Genomic DNA, 17,838 nt, shown 5'->3' with positions numbered 1-17,838 from the left:
AAAAAAAAAAGAGACCAGACCATTTGACCAAAAGGAATAAATTCAATAAAGTCGACCACTGGTACCCTTGTATATGCCAGTTGTGTTGACCTAGAGTTAGGTTATCGACCACTGGTTCCCTTGTATATGCCAGTGTGTTGATATTAGTCAGACTAATATCCCAATCCATTAGGATAGGTTCATTTTGGCAGAGGCCTTCAGACAGATATGGGAAACGCCGTTCACTTAGTAAACATCAAAACCATCTATGTTTTTCTATATCCATCTCTTAATCTTTCCATGTGATTAGTTTGACTCCGAATATGATGTCCATAGTGCAACTATCTGAGTAGAGCTCTGTCACTTTATATGAATTTTAGTATGCTTGAGTGCAAACTCGTGTACAACAATTGGAATTTCGCATCAGGGTACTTCTTCCTGTAGTCAATAAGTATGCCAACCAAGGAGATTCTTTAGTGCCTTCCAAGGTTCGTTGTAGATAGCTAGGGTCTGGAGTATAAAGGTTTTGTGGGTATATCTCTGGTAAGCCCTCCCGAGACTATAACTCGGCCACTAGGGCCACCTAGGGGTTTAAAGGCTTATTGCATACGCTAAATGCAATCGACGATGCCTGCGACAGTGAGTTAGGATTTTATTTTGTAGTTTTTTTGATTTGCTCGGGACTAGCAAATAATAAGTTCGGGGGTAATTGATAGACGCATTTATGTGTATAATATAGCTCATTTGTATATATTGTTAGTACTCGATATTGTATTTATTTGGTTATTTTATGTATTTGTAGGTGTTTTTGGAAAATAATCTCTTGCGGCGAATTTGGCTAAAAATGTGGCATTTGGACCTCCGTTGATAACGTACCGGAAGCGCCTCAGAAGTGTACCGGAAGTATCCCAGAAATACCCCGGAGGAACCCCGAAAAAAGTGCGGAAAATGCCCCAGAGGACACTTGCTATACGGACCCTTGATTTTGGATAAGGGGTAACCTAATTACTAAGGGGTGACCCATTTCCAGACAGCTGCTAAAGGGACACCAGAACTGGATAGGGGGAGATCACATTTCTTCACTTTTTCAAATTAATGTTTTGGCGGGAAACTTCATGCATGTTTACTGGCAGAGTTGGATTCGATTAATGGACGGTTTCTAAAGAGATTCAACCCCCAAAATCAGTTGGGCTGGATGTGAATGGACTAAACAGAGCTGGTACATGTGTTTTGATCGATCACATTGGGCTGGAATAGCCGGGAGAAGAAATCAGAGTCCAAATAGGACACGTATGGTTCTGTTTACGTTTCAAAGATTTTTTTTGAGGAGATTTTGGGAGAGTTTTACGCTAAAGAAAACTCTACTTGGTCCTGTTCAAGTCTTGGGAGAGTTTTGGGGCAATAGAATAGCTCATAAATGCGTACAGGGAGATCAGAGAGAGATATTCTCTCAACAGCGCAGAGAAGAAAAAGAAAAGAAAAAGTCGGATTCAGTAGAGATTTTTGGGGATTAAAAGACTATATAAGAGTTGGTTCAAGTCATAGAAGGGTTGGAAAGTTTTAGAAAATTTTTGGAGAGAGTTTAGAGGTCAGGAGAGACGAGAGAATCGAGTTACAGAGAGATTTTGTTGCTGCTGCTGCCAGCCATTGAAGACCTTCAAGAACACGAAGAACAGACTCTCAGAGTCAGTCGTTCTTTAACAGTCTTAAACAGCAGTATCCCGTGTTCTTCATTACAGCAGTACCGAAGTGTCGTTCTCCAACAGTGCAAACAGCGAACTCTCTGTGTCGTTGTTATACAACACTTGTGTTGTATCGATTATTTTCAGCACTACCCCTTTGTAACAGTGACGCTGCAACAGTATAACAGCGTTACAAACTTCAATTATCAATTATTTTCATCAATAAAAACACTTATTTAGCCATGAATACATCTTGTGAGTGTGTTTTTGAGATGAAGAGCTAAACCCAATCCCAGGGGTGACAGAGGAAGCCATTCTCACAATAATTATGTGGTAATCTCTATTTTATTAATTTATGCAATATTTTTATATGATTAATTGCATTGATAAAAATGATTTAAATGGTTTTTATTAATCAACTGTGTTTTCCCTTGATAATGCATGCTTAGTTTTAGACTTTTGATGCATTATACTTGTGATTAACATTTGATATTTTGGAAAATCTGCTCTTGGCAATATTTAGAATCAACCCAATTATTTAAATTGCATAGTAAAAAAATATTAGATCACATAAGTATTGTTGATTGGTGGAATCTTAACCCCTATTTCTCCATAAAATTTTACTTCAGTTTGCTATTTTTCCTAAATTTTATTTAAATCTAGAAATTTTGTTACCTTCACAAATCTGAAAAGAACCTGTTTACCACTACAACTACAAACATCATTTGAAAATACATCAGTAACATAGCTGCCCCTATTACTTGAAGATAAAATGTCAAGATCAGTTTCTTTTTTCGAAACCAAAACAAGACTATCACTTCTCCCAACACAAGATACATTAAAAGTACAATAAAATTCAATATTCCTCATTTTCCTAGCAGACGTATCGTTTTTCATTTTAGTCTCAGAAAAGAATGTAATATCATGATTGATGGAAAGATATTCGGTTATTCAACTCAATATATGCACATATTGTTTTCAATTTTCTTTTCCTACCTTATTAATAAAATAAAATACCGTATGAGTCTATGACCAATGGAAACAAATGGCATCTCTCATACCTACATTAGAAAAACTTATTTTTCATCGTATCGGAAATGGTTTAAATACGCCTATCCAAGCAAATTGGTTGTCTCACCTCCAAAACCTATATCCAGACTAATGCTACCCAATCCAATTAGTTTCTCATCTCATTGACCCTTACACCCACAACTGGAATCCTGAACAACTGAATCACCTCCTACCTACTGCTATCCAAAACATAATAAACATTCTCCTTCCTTTAAACATGCCTCGGGATAAAATTATATGGCCACACTCAAAATCTGGAAAATACACTCTGCCACCAGGTACACTTATTTAACACAAGAACAAGACATCCAGCACCACATAAACCCCCTTCCTCACACAAAATTCTTATGGAACTTGCCTTGTCCACCAAAAATTCAGCTTTTCTTGTGGAAAGTTATAAACGAAGGTCTCCCGACTTTCTCTATTCTACACCGCATCAACATCGCAAACACCAACCAATGCCCCATATGCAATGCTGAGCGAGAAACAGCGGAGCACATGCTTATTCACTGCCCAATACCAGCAGCATCTTGGAACATCCTAATATCTCGCCTATCAACAAACCAAACCAACATCAACTCTCATATCACTATTTTTTTTTTCTTGATAATAAACTTTTATTAATAACCAAAATTAGTTACAAGAATACAAAAATGTAGATCAAAATGATCCAAAACTAAAAGAAATACAAACTATTTTGGAGCTCAGCTATCCAAATCTATAACATTTCTGATGTTCACTTTCTAAGCTCCCTAGGAAAGAAGATCTATTGTAGAAATTTTTTTTTTCCTCTTTTCAGTGTGACTCCTCTTTTTGCTAAGGAACCAGATGAGAAGTTGACCTCCCAATAGCTGTGTATGAACTCCCATTCTGTGACATTGCAGCAAATTTTTTTTCCATCTAGAACTAGCAAACCATGGGATTTTAGAGTTTTTGAAAGCCCCAATGACTTCTTTTGAATCTGATCTAAACAGTAGTCTTCTAAATCCATTGTTTATAGCCCACTCACCAGCACATAGCACTGCCATTATCTCTGCATAAAAACTTGTGCAATACCCAGCCCTTTTGTAGTTTCTATCACACATTGTCCTTCATTGTTTCTGGCAATAAAACCATAACCAGATTCACCTGGATTTGCTCTTGAAGCACCATCACAACAAATAAGAAGTTGATCTTTCTGTGGTAGTTTGAAGAATACCTCTTGTACAGTATAGGCTTTTATCTTTTTGCATTTCATTCCAAAGTTTATTAGATTCTGGATATCATAAGATGTGTTCCACATTATAGCCTTCGTTCTCACTTCACACTCTGCAGTAAGCTTCATGATTCTTTTCTTCAGATTGTGCTCATTGAATATTTCTCCTTCATATGTACATCTGTTTCTTTGAAACCAAATTTCTTTAAGTGTAATAAAAGCTGCAGTCCTCCACACTTCTTTCACAGCAGGGCTTTTATTTTCTGTAGCTTTAAATACTTCACCAAAAGATCTTGGATTTATAATGCAGAACATGCCACCTAGACAGCTCCAGATTATTTCACTATAATTACAATTCCATAATATGTGCTCAAGGGTTTCCTCGGATTTTTTTGCAAAAGTAGCATCTTGAAGCAAGTTGAAATTTTCTGGATTTCATTTTTCATCTGTTGAGAAAATTCCTCTAACCAGTTTCCATATATTACTTGAGACACTAAGATGTACAGAATGGTGCCATACCTGAGTAGTCCATTGTAGCTTAGGTTGTTTTGTTCTGATACATTCCACATATGATGACACAGAGAATGGCCCAGTGATAGTTCCACACCATATTCTTCTGTCTTTTTCATTATTAGTCACTAGAAGCTCATTCACATCTATCATATGTAGGATTTCTTCAGGAATTACCCATTCACCATCCAACAACAAATCTGTAACCTTCATGTTAGGTAATTGTATCATATATGTATTTTCATGAAGTAATTAAGATAGTGCTTTATCTTTCACCCATTTGTCTTTCCAAACTGAAATTTTTTCTCCATCTCCCACTATCCACCTTGTATGGCTTTTTACTTCTTCTGCAATCCATTTCAAACCCGGAAGGATAGATGATTTTTTATAGTAACCAATCCATTATCCCTGTTTGGTAATGAACTTTTCTTGAAAGTACCTAGCCCATTCCTCAGTGTTGTTCTTTATTTTCCAGAGCAGTTTCATAAGCAATGTTTTATTTAGTATTTCTAATCTTCTCAGACCCAGACCCCCCTCTGCTAGTGGAGTACGCGCTAAATCCCATTTCAAAGAGATGTTTTTTCTTATTGAAGGGTCTCCAGTCCAAAGAAAATTTATCATTATTCTTTCACACTCCTTTAAAGCTCTTTTAGGTTATAAATTTCCATACTGTATATAGGGAAACTACAGAGTACATATTTTACCAGAATTAATCTTTCTTAGAAGGATAAAAACTTTCCTTTCCACCCAGCTAGACTTTCTTGCATTTGTTCCACACATCTCCAAATATGTGATGATTTTATGCAACCTGGAGTAAGCATTACACCTAAATACTTATCTGGAAATGATGATAATGGCATGTTACATTCTTCTGCCAATTGAGCTTTTCTCAATTCACTTGTCCCTCCAATGAAGCATTTGCTTTTTCTAAGACTGACAACTTGACCAGAAGAAGCTTGATAGTCTCTTAATATGCTTAAGAGTTTTCTAACATTTCTCTTATCTCCATTACAAAGTAGAAATATATCATCAGCAAAGAATATGTGAGAAGGCTGCACTCCTTTTCTTGAAACCATTGGCTGAAGTTGACCATTTTGCACCATTCTAGTTAATATTATGCTCAATAGGTCTTCTGCTATTAAAAATAGGAGTGGTGATAGGGGATCACCTTGTCTCAACCCTCTCCCTACTTGAAAGTAACCAACATGCCCACCATTTAGTAATACTGATATTCTGGCTGATTTCAATATAATGTGAAGCCATTTGATCACTTGTTCAGAGAACCCAAAATTTCTCATGACCTGAAATAAAAATTTCCAACTGAGTGAGTCATAAGCTTGAGTTATATCTAGCTTGAGACCTATATTTTCACCTCTTCTTTTAACTTCAAGTTCATTCACTAATTCTGAGCCAAGCACAATTTGTTCTTGAATGTTTCTTCCCTTAATGAATGCACCTTGCTGAGGAAATACAATTTTTGTCTTATACTGCCAAATCTTGTAGTTATAATCTTTGTTATCACCTTGAAACTAAAGTTCATCAGTCCAATGGGTCTGAACTGACTTGCTCTTTTGGCATTCTTGACTTTTGTCAGTAGGAGTAAAAAATTAGCATTAAAACTTTGAAGAATAAATCCCCCTCTCCAACAATATTGTATATCTCTTGCTAAGTCTTTACCCATTGTATCCCAAGCATATCTATAAAACCAACCTGCAAACCCATCAGGGCCAGGTGGCCAGGTGCACTATCTGCATCAAGTTCAAAAACTTCTTGTTTAATTTCTTCATTTGATGGAACCAATTCTAAGATTTTATTCTCCTCATCACTCACTAATTTTGGAATGTCTAGAAATATATTTGGTGTAAAACATACTTCTTGATATTTAAATTTCTCTTCAAAGTGAGATGTTAAGACATTTGCAATCAGTTTTTGATCAGCTACTATATTCCCATCTGAGTCTTCTAGTTCCACTATTGCATTCTGAGCTTGCCTTATCTTTAAATTTACATGATTTTTTTTTTGAATTTGATGTTCCTTCTTTTAACCACTTGACTCTTGATTTTTGCTGAATTATTTCCTTTTGTTGTTCATTTAGCACCTCTTGAATTCCTCTTGCAGTTATTAAGTTGTTCAAGAGGTTGTTATCCTCTGGATTTTTATCTGACAAAAGAGTAGCTTGTAATATATTTTCTTCTGCTTGCTTCAGTTTTTTTGTTACATCACCAAATGTGTTCCAATTCCATAGCTGAATATCATGTTTCAATGTCTTTAATTTACTCATAAAGATGAATATAGTATTACCTGTTTTTCCAGAATTCCAGGAAGCATGAATTTGTTGAAGAAACTCAAGGTGGTTTCTCCATACTTTTAAAGCTATGAATGGAACATTCCTAGGTTTTGGAATATCAGCATTTGCACCATATAAGACTCCATGATCTGAGATTCCTCTTACACCAACTTTGTACCCCCAACTTGGATAAATATCCAGCCATTTATCATTGAAAACAACTCTATCAAGATTATAAACTATCCTTTTTTTCCAACTCTATTATTACACCAAGAGAATTCTAATCCAGTTTTGGGAGCTTGGATGAGACCACATCTATTCAAACAATCTGTAAATTCTCCCATTGATATTCTCAGAGGAGTGAGTCCTCCAATTTTTTCTTATATACTTTTTATTGTGTTAAAATCTCCAATGGCAAGCCAAGGCTTATTAAAACTATTTATTGTCTCTGATTCTTTCCATAGATTTCTTATGTTTATTGTTAAAGTAGCTGCATGAATACCGTTAATTAATACACCCCCTACTTCTACTGTTATTGATTGTCTTGAACTTGAAATTATTGTAGGAGTATTTATTGAGGCACTCCATAGAATCCATATGTTTCCTTTATTTTCTTCACAAGAATTATGAGTAAGACTATAATGCATACCTGGTGACTTTAAATTTTTTTATAAAATCTGAAGAAGCCCATATTTTTGGTTCTGCTAAAATCACTAAAGAAGGACATAAAATTTTTACTGTATTTCTAAGTTTATCTTTGGCCTTAGATCTCCTAAGGCTTCTGACATTCCAGTATAGAACTTTCATGTTGGAGGTGGTTGAGAAGAAGAAATTCTCTTTCCTTGACCATTTTCACTCACATTTGGAATTGTTTTACCTGCCTGCCTTCTAGTGGTAACATTAGGTATAAGTTTACCTGTTTTTGCTTTCGTAGCATTACTCCCACTTGAACATTCAGCTTCAGTATTCTTTGTAGTAGTTTTTGTTCTCCCATATTTGTCTTCTTGTATAACTATTTCCACATTACTCCCAGCTGAACTAGTACCAGTTTCAGATAAACTGATGGCAAGCTGCAAATTCACCACATTATTTGTTGGGGGAACACTGGAAACCATGTTAATAATTTTGTCAACTGAAAGACTTGGAAAATCTTTATAAGAATTTAAAGCACCACTGAATTCTTCATTGTTCTCTTGTAAAACATGAAATCTTCCTGAAGATGTAGTTTCCTTTTGCAGGATTTGAGGAACTATGGCATCAATTGTTTCATTATCACTTAGCATATTTTCATCAATGTGATCTATGATATGCTCTATATCCTTTTCCTTAGAAGTAAAGCAAATGTCATCGTCTAGTTTCAGGAGGTGTCACCAACTTAGGCTTCCATTGCTTTTTGGTTTTTCTACTGGGATCTCTTGAGTTGTTTCATTAAGAGACATTTCATTTTTCTTTGATCTACATTCTTCTGCTAAATGACCCAATCTTGCAGTGGTAACATAATTTGGGTGGCTTGTTTATCATAATAGATTGCTCTATTTTACCATATTTTGATTCAAGAACTACTTTACTGGGGATTGATTTAGCAAAATCAATTTCCACCAACACACTAGCATAATATCCAATCTCTCTTTTTAAGGTAGTTTCATCTACTCTAATAGCTCTGCCCATTTTATTACCCATTTGAAGAATGATATTCTCTTTCCAGTACTATATGCTCAACCCAGGAAAGGTAACCCAAACAAAAGCTGAAGAAGTTTTTTGATTATCTGGATTGAAATTTGGCTCCCATGCTCTTAACTTCAAAGCTTGTGATTCCACCATCCAAAGACCCTTCCAAATGATACTTCTGTCCTCCTCATTATCTAATTTAATTATAAAGAAGTCTTTCCCCAGAGGAATGAATTAACTGAACCTTTCAAAACCCCATTGTTTTCTCAAAGATGTTGAAGCAATATCCATTTTCAATTTAACAAAATCAAGTAAACTAAATCTCCATTCATTTAAACTTTCATCTATAATATCACCAGGTATGAATACTGATCGAACATCCATAGCAGCAGTAACAAAAGAAGATGCGGAATGAAAATTAAAATTTGAATCACAATTTTCTAGGTTAGAACACGAATCATTTCTCGATCTGTTTTTATTTAACTCCGACATAAGTTCTAGTAATTAATAGCATGATTATGTATCACAAATCATCATATTTAATGAAAAACACAATTGAATTAATGAAGTTGATCGACGCTAAAAACGAAAAAATTTGAGAGAAGAAAAGATTGATTCCGTCACCGGGTCAAGAACCGATTCGCAGAGCTAAAGAAAAACATAACACTAACTCATATCCCATTAAATAATCAAACAACCATTGCCAAAATTCTACAAGACGCAGGCCATGCCCCTTACATTTCAGCTTGTTGTTTTCTCTTCGGGAACATTTGGAGGTCCAGAAATGATTTAGTTTTCAAACAACCCCTGCTAACATCTTCGCTCTGACCATGCAACAACAACAAGAGTTCGAATGGAAAAAACAAGTTTTACCCCCATCTTTACCAGGGGATGCACCATCCATAGCCCCCACAACAAATACCAAAGCAACAACAACAATATTAGCAGAATGAATCAGACCGGAACCGGATTTGATAAAGATCAACACAGATGGGGCTGCTCGAGGACATCCGGGACTAGCGAGAGCTGGTTTATTTGTAGGGATTCGACAGATCAAATTGTGGTGGCTCTAGCACAACCACTAGGTATAAATACGACGCTAATAGCTGAAATGTGGACGATTCTGCTATCTTCAAGGACGGGAACAGAGAGGCAATGGCCAAAAGTTATCTTTGAGACAGATTCAAAAAATTTAATGCGCTTCATTAAAAAGAACTTGAAGCTCCGTGGTGTGTTGCAGAAATGATTACAGAAATAAAACAAAAAATGCGACAAATTCCTCAATGCACAATACAACACGACTACAACTACAGAAAAGGAAATCAACCAGCAGATGGACTGGCAAACTATGCGGCAGACGGAAGTCAGGCAGAAAATTTATCAACTTCAGTCTGGGACCATACTATCCCACTTTCCGTGGGTACAAAATGTAATAACTCTTTAACCCTTTTTTTTCCGTTTTCTCATGCTTCAAAATAAATAAATAAATAAAATAAAATAAAATAAATTGGCACGCAGACACAACGCTTTGAAATTTAAGATCGGCTATGTTCATGTCCTATCTTGTCTCCCGAAACCCAAACTCGGAGACTTTAAAAAACCCAAAATGTAGGATTAGGAAACGCTTTTCTGCAAGGGAAATCGCCGGAACGCACAGCCGTTCGATAAAGTTGTTTCCTAACCCTTGTCGAATCCCGGTTTAGACGTCGTGTTTACTCTATAAATAGCCTTCTCGTGTTCTGAGAGATACACATAAATTTTTATTTTCCTCTCTCTGGGCAATTTGAACCGTGTTTTTCTCCTCAGAAATTCCTCCTGCTAGAATTAGGGTTGCATCTATCCTTCTGTTAGCAGTCATGGATATGGATTTATCAGAGAATCAAGTAAGTTATCTCCTTGTATGATCTTGTTTTGATGCTGTATATATAGAGATGCCTGTATATGATCTTGTTCAATCATACCAAATTCTATAAGTTTGCTATAAGCGATGTTTTATGGACAGGGTTTTTGTTCGGTCACATGTGAATGTTGTTTGCATCAATTTTTTTTGGGAATTTGTCCATGTGAAATTGAATTTCTTGTTTTGTATGTTCAATTGTTTTAATAATCGTAATTGCATAGCAAAAATTTGTTCTCATCTTGAGGCATTATTTTGCAGATGATTTTTCGACCACTTTCAGCTGAACAAATTGCTATCAACGAGAAGAAAATGAACATGACTTTGGATGATATTATCAAGATTTCCAGAAAAACTGCTGGTTCTGACCCCAGAAAACCAAGGCCATATTTGAACAGAAGGAAGAACGTTCCAACCGTTGCTGGGAATTTTTCCAACGTATTGAGTTTGAGGGAATCTAAACCGTCTATGAAACATAACACAAGGCAGAAGTTTCCTGGTGCTACTTTAAGGAATTCTACAAGTGTTTGGAGTCGTTTGAAGGTTTCTAAACCTTCTGTCAGACAGGGTTTGCCTACTCAAAGATATGTGAACCTCCAAGACAATCAGTATATCGTAAGAGCGATTGCCACTAATGTGCAACCAGCTACAACTCATACCAGGCCTCTAATCCGCAACAAGATGCCCAATTTGGGCAACTCAAGGTAAATCATGGCTTCCTTGTTCCTGCTTATCACATCAGAAGTATCTCCAGCGTATTTAAGGAGCTTTTCGACTATTTCGAGTTTGGGTCTTTCTGCATCCAGTGTAGGGTTCCTGCATTTGTTGCTCTTCTTACCATGGAGAAACAACTAGTTATGGTCACCATTATACTTCACACTGAAGATACCGTAGGAAGGAAGATATTGGCCATACAGCTTATGAAAAAGTTAATTTGGGTTGAGAATTTATGATTAACTGGCTGGACAGCTTTCGCTACTAGCATGTCATATTAGGATTGGATTATTTCGTGAAGTCACCAAGTTAATGTGTCCCCGGCTTTCTGATTTCTATATTACACAGCTTTTCTATATGTAATTTTTCATCACACTGTGTCTTTAAGCTGTGAGATGTCATTCCTATGATCACTCTAACTAAGACCAGGGGTACAAGTCTGAGTTCACAATTTGCTGCACTGCACAGGGGTACAAGTCTTTTTAGTAACCAGTTGTTTGTGCAAAGGAGGCCATTAAGAGTGGAATATGATCACTCTAACTAAGACCACAAGGGTACTTTCAGTTTTGTTTGCCATCACTTGATTCTGAAGATTCAAGTATTTATTACCATTGGTTGGGGTTCAATTCTTAAATGCACTGATGAAGATTGAGATTTGATCGATGATTTTTATCAGTATGAGCTTAGCTTTGTATATTTCTGTTGTAATTTTCATCAGTAATAGTGGTATGAGATTAGCTTTTGTATTTGTAATTAGCACGGTCCAGGTCTCGTCTCTACCCTGCTCTACCCTGGATACGAATTGTTGCCTGGTGATGGGGTAAAAGTATGAGATTTAGCTTTGTATATTTTCTGTTGTAATTAGCGCAGTCGAGGTCTCGTTTCTACTTTGGATACAAATTGTTGCCTGGCTACAGAAACAGATGAATTGGGCAAGAATAATGGAATCTACTTCTGCAATGTGTTTAAAATGGTTCAGTAACTCTACTTCAAAGTGATATAATGGAATCTACTTCTGCAATGTGTTTAAAATGGTTCAGCAACTCTACTTCAAAGTGATATCCTCCAATGCATTTGAACTTCGTAAGACTTATTTTCAACTATTCTTTGTGATGCTTGCTGGATTCAGGGCTGGGATTACACCTGTTCAGAAAAGGAGATTTGCTGAAAAGAAGAAAGAGATGAAGTGGCAGAAGCAGGGTTACAGCGCTCAGAAATTTGGCTTTTGTGCTTATGCCAAGAAGAAAGTTGTGCCTCATCCCACAGAATCTTACCAGTACTGAAGCGTGTTTGGTGGCGGGGATATGAACAAATTCGTCTTCTGTAGCATGACACCATCTGCTGACTCACTCAACAGCCAGACTAGATGTAAAACAAGAAAAAAAATACTTTATCGAAGAGTAGTTTTGGTTGATTCGTTTGATATGTACGAATTCTATTTTCTATATTATATAAAATTTCAGAATTTAGATAAATATTTCGTGTTTCTAAATAAGAATCAAGTGATCGTATACTACTTTTTCTAAATAAGAAATACCACCGCGAGCAAAAGAGCAGAAATGTTTATGGGCTTCCGCGTTTAGAATTTCGGGAAAATTAGGGGAGACCCAAAATAAATAATATTCTTAATTAATTTTGGGTACCGTGACAACCATAATTATCTGAAATTATTAAAAACGTCTGCATGACGGATTATGCAGCCGCATGACGGGTTATGCATCAGGGATATAATTGGCAACGCAACTTGGATATAACATATCTAAAAATCCGCGCCTTGGAATTTTACAAATTTTATATCGTTGGAAATCTTTTTAAGAAAGCTAAGCAACGAGTACAAACAAGAATATCAAATTTTTGTTTGTCACGAAAAAATCGGAGATGATCATAATTTTAGGCAAAATTTTCAAAAACTTGATACATAACCATTATGCAGCCACCAAAAAAGATGCATAACACATTCTGCAGATGCATAACGAATTATGCAATCATTTTCTCCACTGCATAACAAATTATGCGTCTGCATAACAAAGTTATGCGTCTATAAAAAGTTATGTAATCATTGTTTTGGTTGATTTTAGTGCGTACATAAAAAATTGATGCATAATACAGTATCCATCCATATTCTCGATGCACAATGCATTATGCAACAATATTTTGGATGCATATCAGGTTATGCATCAATTTTCTCGACTGCATAACATGTTATGCAGATATTATTGTACGTGCATGACAAGTTATACAGTCTTTGTTTTTGTTGGTTCCAACAATAACAAAAAATTGGATACATAACATGTTATGCAAACATTTGCTGGACTACATAACAAGTTATGCAACAACTTTTCAAACTGCATAACAGGTTATGCATCTATTTTCATAGCCGCATAACATGTTACGCATCCATTTTCATGGATGCATTAGATGGTTGGAAGACTGATGACTAAGCAATAAACATCACCTGCTTGTCTTCAGTTACAACAACATCCTATTTTCAGTTAAAAGTCGAAACATAAATTGTGCTTTAACAAGAATTTCGCAAGCATGAAATCATACCAAATAATGTCTATAAGACTACTAAGACCATCTATAAATAACTTCAGCGAACTCCCTTCTTCCACACATCTGCCTAACCCACAGAAAGACAACTCCATCGAAAAACATCTGCCTAACCCACATAACGACAACTCCATCGAAAATGATGAAGACCCAAGGTACGGTTGTAAGTGTTCTTTTGGTTGTAGTAACGGCGCATCTGATGATAATGACAGAACCAACTCAAGCTTTCACTTGTTTGGATGTGGCTCCGAACTTAGCTGCTTGTATTAGTTACTTGTCCGGCTTAGATTCAAGGCCATCACAGATTTGTTGCGGCGGAGTTATAAGAGTAAAGGGAATGTGTGTGACTAAAGATGACAGACCTCTTGCCTGCAACTGCATCAAACAAGTAGCTACCTGCATCAGTGTCATCAAAAAAAGTGTTGTTACTTCCCTTCCCATTGCTTGCAACCAACCTCTTCCCTTCCCTATCTCCACCTCGTTCGACTGCAACTCGTACGCACCCTTTGCATCCATTTCAGACCATTTTCCTCCATACCAGGACTTCCACAGTAACCAACACCACTAGCAAATCTGTATGTTCTCATCAACAACAGCTGCTTCATCTCCAGAATCTGTTCTTAACTGACTTCTCATCACCATCTCCAAACCTTGAGTCTCTTCACTTTCTGTAGCTTCTTAACCAGATTCAAACCAAATCAGAACTCATCTATTTTGCAGCCAACCTCAAATTCAAATCAAACCCATGACCATCAGCACCTTTATCCCCTCAAACCCCATCTAATCACACAAGTTCTTCATTAAATTTCTTCACAGAATCAAACATCTTACAAACCCTAACTTCTCTGTCCTCAACCAATTCAGCTGGATTCTCAAATTCAATGTGTCAGTCTTAAAATCGAAGAGACCCATCTACTAATTTCATCGATTCTTCCTTGATTCTTTCATCAAGAATTCTTTGGTTCCTCATCTCTTTCTCATCACAGACACACAGATTCATCTCTCCTTCCTTCAGTATCCACCAACACAGCATCTTCCCTAGTTTCTCTTCGAATTCACGTGAAGAACATGCTCAACACTGTAATGATTACCGACTAATTGACGGAGTTATTCTTTCTTTTCCTCGATTTTTTTCTATATTTAACCTCACGATAATAAGAGAGAAGAAGAAAGAAGAATAGTATGGTAAATCTCACAATAAAACTAAATTTCAATAATTCTGGGTGAGAGAATATTTTTCCTTAAAAAATGGGCGCGCGCCTTTAGATTTCTGGGCGTGGGTTTCACAGTAGGGAAAAGTGTAAGAATGGGTGTGGCTGTAGTTTTCACTTTTGAAAAAACCAGGCTCCCAAACTCATTTATCGTTGAGCCCACCCATAACGAGATTCGTAACTCCCGGCCCCCGTCCCCGAGTGCCACCTCTTTTATCCTTCAAAAGTTATGTTTTCAATGGTGTTTTAAAATGGACTCAAGTGTGCATTTTCTCTCTTCTCTGAGGATCGACCGATCTTGATAATGTGACTCAGTCAATTTTTTCACTGATTATTCTTTGATTCATAGTTCATTTCTTTACTTTTTTTTTATCATTGATTCATAGTTTTATCTTTATTTTTTACAGTTATGAACTAATCCTAATCTTTTTTTTGTGTTTCTTTTCTTAATTTCTTAGTATGAGTAACTAATCTCTATATTTGATTCTCTACAATGTGTTTACAATCCGTCTTTTCTCTATTGGCTTTTGCCTTCTTTTGTGTCATGATTGTAGCTTTTGCTAGAGTATTACATTAAGCTTTTGCTTGCAGGAAGTATTTGTGATGTTATCCATGGTTTCAAAGATGTTTGGAGAAAGAAGACCCAGTTCAATTCTGATCCGTTAAAACATCCTCCGTTAGTGAATTTAAGTGTCATAAGTGCATCTTTTTACACTCTTGCACTAACACAACAAGTCATTGCATTATGTTGTGTTTGGATAGTTGAAGGGACTTAGATTTTTGCAACTAATCTAAGTTTTGGCATCCCATCCCAGTGACTGCCTTAAAAGACTGATTTATTTAATATTGGAAACGGTTATTACTTGCTTATAAATTTACCTACCCGATTTTAACATGGTGACGAAAGAAAGTACGATTTACTGGACTTGAACTAGAAGTTATGACTATTGGATATTGAAGAGCTAACCTCTCCCATGTTGCGAACCGTTACCAACTCTCTCAAGTCTGGATGTTGCATAGAGTAACTAGGCAGTTTTTTTTGCTTTTGAATGAAACTCATTTAGGGTATGACGTACATTTCGAAAATACCAAGTTGATGTTTCTCCATGTTCTTAGTATTTAAACTGGAAGATCTTAAATATGTTTCTGTTTTTGTTTATTTGCTTGCTAGAAATTACATTTCAAAATTTACACTCTTGCACAGTTGATACAAAAAATTATTGTGCGAGAATGTCTAATCTAATTTAAGATTGGGTACTTTTTATTGCATTCCTTTACTTTTTTACTATGGTGTTATGCTTTCTAAGAAAATTCATCAGTTGGACTGATTTGTATAATTGATAGAATTCCTAGGGTAGTGAATTCTGTTAGAAGAGGCGACAAATCTATATTCTTTATTGATGGTCCGGGTGGTTCAGGGAAAACTGTTCTCTATAGGGCGATATTGGCTAAGTTACGTAGTAAAAGAATTATTGCAATTGCAACTGCGACATCAGGGATTGCTGCAACCATGATGCCAGGTGGGAGGACCACCCATTCTAGATTTCAGATACCTGTACCGGCAACCTCAACTTCTACGTGCAACATATATAGTCACAGAAGATCCTTTGGCAGATTTCATTCTAAAAGACGATTTGATTATTTGGGACGAAGAAACGATGGAAAACCGATATGTATTTGAAGCTCTGGACAGAACGTTAAGAAACTTGACCAAAGTTGAATTGCCATTTGGAGGGAAGATTTTGCTTTTAGGTGGGGATTTTTGTCCAGTATTGCCTGTGATTGAGAAAGGGATACGAACATAGACAATTAATGCATGATTGACAAACGCAAAATTCTGGAAGGATGTTAAGGTGATTCGTTTAAAAGAGAACATGCGTTCAAGTTTAGACCCTAGATTGTCAGAATTCTTGCTACGGATTGGAGATGGGACTGAGCCATTTGTCGTGGATGACATGGTGAAGCTTCCGGATGATATTGTAATAAAGTGGGAAGGTGAGCAATCAGTTGAGAGATTAATTGACGAGGTGTTTCCGGAGCTTGAAAAAAATGCAAGTGATAAAAGCTACATGAGTCAGAGGGCATTGATAACTCCCAAGAATGATATCGTCGAAAAGATCAATCAAAAAGTTATTAGCAGCTTTCCTGGAGATGAGGTAGTTTAACATTCCTTTGACATGACTCAAGATGACCCAAACAATTTGTGGACCAAAGATTTTTTGAACACTATTGCTCCAAGTGGATTGCCTCCTCACGGACTTATACTCAAGATAGATGCTCTAATAATTATTTTGAGGAATCTTGATCCCAGTTATGGTCTTTGCAACATCACGAGGTTATTATGTAGAGGTATCTATAGAAACTTTATTGATGCAGAGATTATTACCGGTAGTTGTTCGGGGATCAGAGTCTTGATTCCAAGGATACGCATGGAACCTATACTCAAGATAGATGCTCTAATAATTCTTTTGAGGAATCTTGATCCCAGTTATGTTCTTTGCAACATCACGAGGTTATTATGTAGAGGTCTCTATAGAAACTTTATTGATGCAGAGATTATTACCGGTAGTTGTTCGGGGATCAGAGTCTTGATACTCCCATTCAAGTTCGTCCGCAAGCAATTTCCAGTTCGTGCAGGTTTTTCCCTCACAATAAACAAGGCACAAGGACAGACAATACCACATGTTGGTATTTATCTACCAGAACCAGTTTTTTGTCACGAACAACTATATGTTGCTTTGTATAGGGGAGTTTCAAGAACTACAACAAAAGTGTTAGTTAAGAATGAAGTTCTTCTGGATGTCTCTGGAACATGTACTAAAAGTGTTGTATTCCAAGATGTTCTCAGGTCATCTGCTATTGCTGAGTGATATGTTATTAACAATTAAGATCCAAATAATTTTTTCCTTTTTATTTTACTTTGTTAATTTGAGGATCTGGAATTCGAAAATGTAAAATACATACAAAAAAGGGTTGTTGTTTGCTGACTCAACTTTCAAGATCCACTAAAATTTCAGGAGGCAAGGCATGGGAGGATTGTTGCATTTTGTTATTTATGCGAGGGACTGGAG

The 17,838-nt window shown here is 36.3% G+C and overlaps 1 protein-coding gene across 1 annotated transcript; it reads left to right on the top strand.

Moving 5' to 3' along the window:
* Positions 1–9,956: 9,956 nt before the first annotated feature.
* On the top strand, positions 9,957–12,451 carry LOC113308264. The gene is made up of 3 exons (XM_026556749.1): positions 9,957–10,275; positions 10,551–10,993; positions 12,133–12,451. Exons 1-3 carry the CDS (start codon positions 10,249–10,251, stop codon positions 12,284–12,286), a joined length of 624 nt encoding a protein of 207 aa, XP_026412534.1. The 5' UTR covers positions 9,957–10,248; the 3' UTR covers positions 12,287–12,451.
* The last annotated feature ends 5,387 nt before the right edge of the window (positions 12,452–17,838 follow it).

The sequence above is a fragment of the Papaver somniferum genome, chromosome 9, assembly GCF_003573695.1.
Source record: "Papaver somniferum cultivar HN1 chromosome 9, ASM357369v1, whole genome shotgun sequence".
NCBI classification, from domain to species: Eukaryota; Viridiplantae; Streptophyta; class Magnoliopsida; order Ranunculales; family Papaveraceae; genus Papaver; species Papaver somniferum.
Note: the sequence above shows the minus strand (reverse complement) of the source record. Positions and strands in the feature narration are given on the sequence as shown.